The sequence below is a fragment of the Polyodon spathula genome, chromosome 10, assembly GCF_017654505.1.
Source record: "Polyodon spathula isolate WHYD16114869_AA chromosome 10, ASM1765450v1, whole genome shotgun sequence".
Taxonomy (NCBI): Eukaryota; Metazoa; Chordata; class Actinopteri; order Acipenseriformes; family Polyodontidae; genus Polyodon; species Polyodon spathula.
This window is the reverse complement of record NC_054543.1, coordinates 2163277-2167270: the sequence shown is the minus strand read 5'-3', so window position 1 is coordinate 2167270 and position 3994 is coordinate 2163277. Positions and strand designations below refer to the sequence as shown.

The 3994-nt window shown below is 40.5% G+C and overlaps 1 protein-coding gene across 1 annotated transcript in view; it reads right to left on the bottom strand.

Annotated features, from left to right (window-relative positions):
- cusr (Copper-only SOD repeat protein) overlaps window positions 1–3994 on the bottom strand; it is a 19690-nt gene extending 15696 nt beyond the window's left edge. Inside the window, exons 1-2 of the mRNA XM_041260557.1 lie at window positions 3899–3994; window positions 1–1999 (exon numbers count right to left, since the gene is read on the bottom strand). The exon at window positions 1–1999 is cut by the window's left edge and continues 90 nt beyond it. Of these exons, the coding sequence (XP_041116491.1) occupies window positions 1–1999; window positions 3899–3938 (2039 nt within the window). The 5' untranslated portion in view covers window positions 3939–3994. The remainder of the gene's footprint in view (window positions 2000–3898) is intronic.

The following is a 3994-nucleotide window of genomic DNA, read 5'->3' as shown; positions in this document are numbered from 1 at the left end:
TTCATCTGGGTTAGAGTTGTTAAAAGTCCAAATTTACCACTAATGTCACCAACCTCATACTGATCCGAACTGCCAGTAGCAGGGGGAGGAGATAAGGATTGGTTGACAGAGAAAGGATTGAAATGACCCAGAATGTTTTCATTCGAGCAAGCGTCTCTGTCCAGAGAACTCTTCCTCAGGGGCAGTATGTGAACATGGTAGCCCCCAGCTGCAGATTGTAAGTCTGTCAAAGACACTTTGATCACAGTGGGCTCCAGGTTTGAGCTTTGTGAGAACTGTACTTTGCCATGGGATGACCCAGCCCCGAACCAGGGCCCTGTTTGTGCTGAAGCCGAGCGCAGAGCAGTGATATTTGCGCAAGACAATCTGCTGCTTGCCTTGTTTGCCCCGTGAATCACCAATGATCTTCCAAGAACAGAGGTGATCCCAGAGAGCCCTGCAGTGGTGTCAGTGAAGAAGAACTTGGTTTGTACGGTTCCTACAAGAGAAGTGAGGCTGATTGCCATGTGCTTGCTGGAAAAATCTCCCACTTCACATGCAAAGGGGCTGTCTGGGTTGCAGTTGGGGTAATAATTGCTATCATTGGTGTCAACTTTAAATGGATTATAATGCCCCTTTGTACTCTGACACACATCTGTGTCAAGGTCTATTTCCGAGCTGATAGGGTACTCATGGGCGTGCCAGTTGTGGTTACTGGTTGCAGGGGACAGTGAGTTCCCATAAGAGAGCTCCAAGAAAAGGGTTAAGTCTGAATCCGGGTTACTCTTCAGCTGGTTGAACATGATCCTTCCAACCACAGGACCTTTGAAGACAGCCACTGCCGTCATCACATTTCCTGGATAGCCAACTGTCCCACAAAGGAGCCTTGAACTATTTGGATGGTGAATCACCACTGAACGGCCGACAATGCTGTTCCTCCCGAACAGAGGCAAGTTCCAATCCGTAAATGTGGAATTGAAGTTGTCCTGACCTGCCATGGACCCATGCCTGCCACTGAGATCGCCTGTCTCGTACATGTCATGAGTTGCTCCTGGAACTTTGGGGTAATCAGGATTTCTTGTGTCCACGTCAAAAGGATTCCAGTGCCCACCCACATGGTCATTGTGACAAAGGTTTTCTTCTGAAGTCTTCCTTTGTGGCATGGGAAATTGGTGGACGTGATAGGGTCCCACCAAGCTCTTTAGGTTTGAAAGGGACACCATAATCTTTGTACTATCAAAAGGAGAGGCTTGGCTAAAACTAATGGATCCCCTCATATGTTTCATGTTGATGGGAGCCGCAACATTTTTTACTTCTACCTCTCTGATTTCTGCGCATCCAAACTCCCTATCAAACCTGATCAAAGCAAAGCGTTTGTCTGTGTTGAGCTGGGAAGCTTCCAGTCTGGACTTGGTTGCATTTTGAGGGGAACCCACTTTCAGCATTCCAAGTGATGTCAAGCTCAAGCTGTCCAGCAAGCCAGCAAGAGAATTGCAACTAGAGGACTCATTCTGTATTACAAACAGACTGACTTCTGATACACCGGCACTCTTCCTGATGTTCATCAGATCAGAGAGAATCCTTGCAGCTACTTCTCCTTCATTCTGACGGATGTACAAATCTCCAGCCACAGATGAAAAGAACTTGGCTTGCCAGGTCCTGATGTTGCTATTTTTTTTCCGTACAACAGCACAGGCTTTATTGTCGTTATCACTGCATGGTTCCACCACTACAGACAGATCAGCAAGGCCGGTTCTTCCTTCAAAGAGGTCTGATACGTCGATCTCATCAATGGATTGATGAGCGCTGAACTGGTAGAGCCTCTTCCCGATGTTGGACTCCAGACAGGGCTCTGAGGAGTGGCCATACATTACAGGGAACTCATTCAGGGAGATGTTCACTGGTTTGCAAGCCCCAGTCAGGTTCACAGTAGCTGTTTTTGAGCTGGAATCAAACTCCACCCATCCCATCACTCCTGCCATGTTTATATCAGCTTTGAAATGTTCACAAACAGCTGCTCCTAAAAAGGAGAAAATGGCACTATCAAAAAACAGCAACAGGAAATGTGTAAATGTAAGCTATTGTATATAACAACAAGTTAGCCAGCACTGCTTTTAACACTAGAACTGCCATGCGAGTCAGTTTGACCAATTTTGCATTTAAAATGTTAATTAATCTTCAATTGTGAATAGTATGTGTGTGTCCATTTTTGACTTTTCCTAAATATATGAATTAAATATCCTGACGCCGTTTGACAGCCATAATCGCAAAAATGCTAAAGTTATAAACAGTTCTACCTAGAACCGTCACGTGGGTCAATGTGAACCATGCATTACAATACATTCTTTTTTTTCAATATAACGTAAGATATTCTATTTTTTGTATATGCAGCAAACAAGACATGCCTCCTCTTCCTAGCACACATTTTTCAATGTACCTGGGAGTCAGCAATCATTCATTTTGTTCCAGAAATACAACTGGGGATATATCAGAAGAAAATATATAATCTTGAAATTAGTCATTTTAATTGGAATACAGCAAGCTACCTTCAGATGCATACAGCAAACTGAAATGACAGGTAATATTACTTTTAGAAAAAAACATTTTGGTTTTACAGGTTTGTGTGTACCAGTCTACTCGTGTTTACCCAGTAGTTTTCAATGGAACTGTGCCTGTGTTTAAAGCACAGCTCCTGGATGCAGGTACAGTCAGCTGGCAGACACGTACGCTCCTCCATAGAGTACGATGGAGCCATCATACTCAAAGTAGTGTTATATTTTCTTTTTGTGTAATTTTAGAAACAATGGTTTCAGTTTTATAGTTTTTTGTGTACATATACCCGTTTACATCTGTACACGGGCATATGTGCATACCTGTTTCTTTTGAAATGTATATTTTATTATATGTTTTCACTGTTTGTAGTCGTGCTGTATATGCACTCATTTTAAAAATAAAGCCTTTTATGTTTAATATTCCATTTAAATATGGTGTTTCTGCAATGCAAATGTTAGATATGATGTTCATGAATAAAATTTTTCAGCTGTATCCGTTTTTCATTCATAACAAAGCAGTTTAAAAATGTACGGGTCAAAGTGGCTCATATGGTGTTTCTAAATCCGGAGGTTCCAGTGTTATTCAGGCCTGAGATCTTTGTTGATTTCTGTGACAACCGAGGTGGTTATTGTGCTGGTTTCATTATTTTTGTATCACACCTTACATCTGATAGAACTACAGTTTACAATGATCATTTTCCAAGGAAATGCTGATGGAAAAGGAATCGCTTTCATGTGTTCTATTCTTCCAAAGAACTACATTGTTTAATGTGTGATACTTTGTGATATTTTGTTTCTAAATAATTTGATGTGTAAATACAAAAACACAAAACTAACATCGGCCTGTCTGTGTAAATTTATGTAAAACATTAACATTTTAAATTAAGATTATTATTGTATCCCTACTTTCAAAGAATGTGTTGCACTGATACACTGTTAGCTCAGAGGTATAGTCACTTTACATTATCTGTACATAAACCTTTAAAAGCAAATTAAATAATTCACAGTTTGGACATAGGACTACGATAAGCCTCCTAACACTCAGGAAAACCACATTTAAAATATATTATGTATTATGCATTAATGAATATATTAATGTGTATTAAATGTTGACATTTTCTATTGAATCATTTTGAAATACATGTCTTTCAGAGCGCTTTATTCATTTACTATTGCATGGGGGCAAGAAATGGTTACACTTTTAATAAGTAACTAGGAAACTTCACTGCATGCACTTTTAACTACAGAAGCTTTTCTGTTGATACAAATGTGAGTACAGTGTCATAGTATCTAACACCAAGACTACATCATACAAGTACTTCACATTAACATACATGCATAATCTTAAAGCTTAACATACAACTCACCCCACAAAGCAAAGAGCATCAGACTCCAACAAAGGCACATGATGGCAGACCTATAGTGCTTTCCCTGAGCAATGCACAGTCACCTCTGTTGGCGTC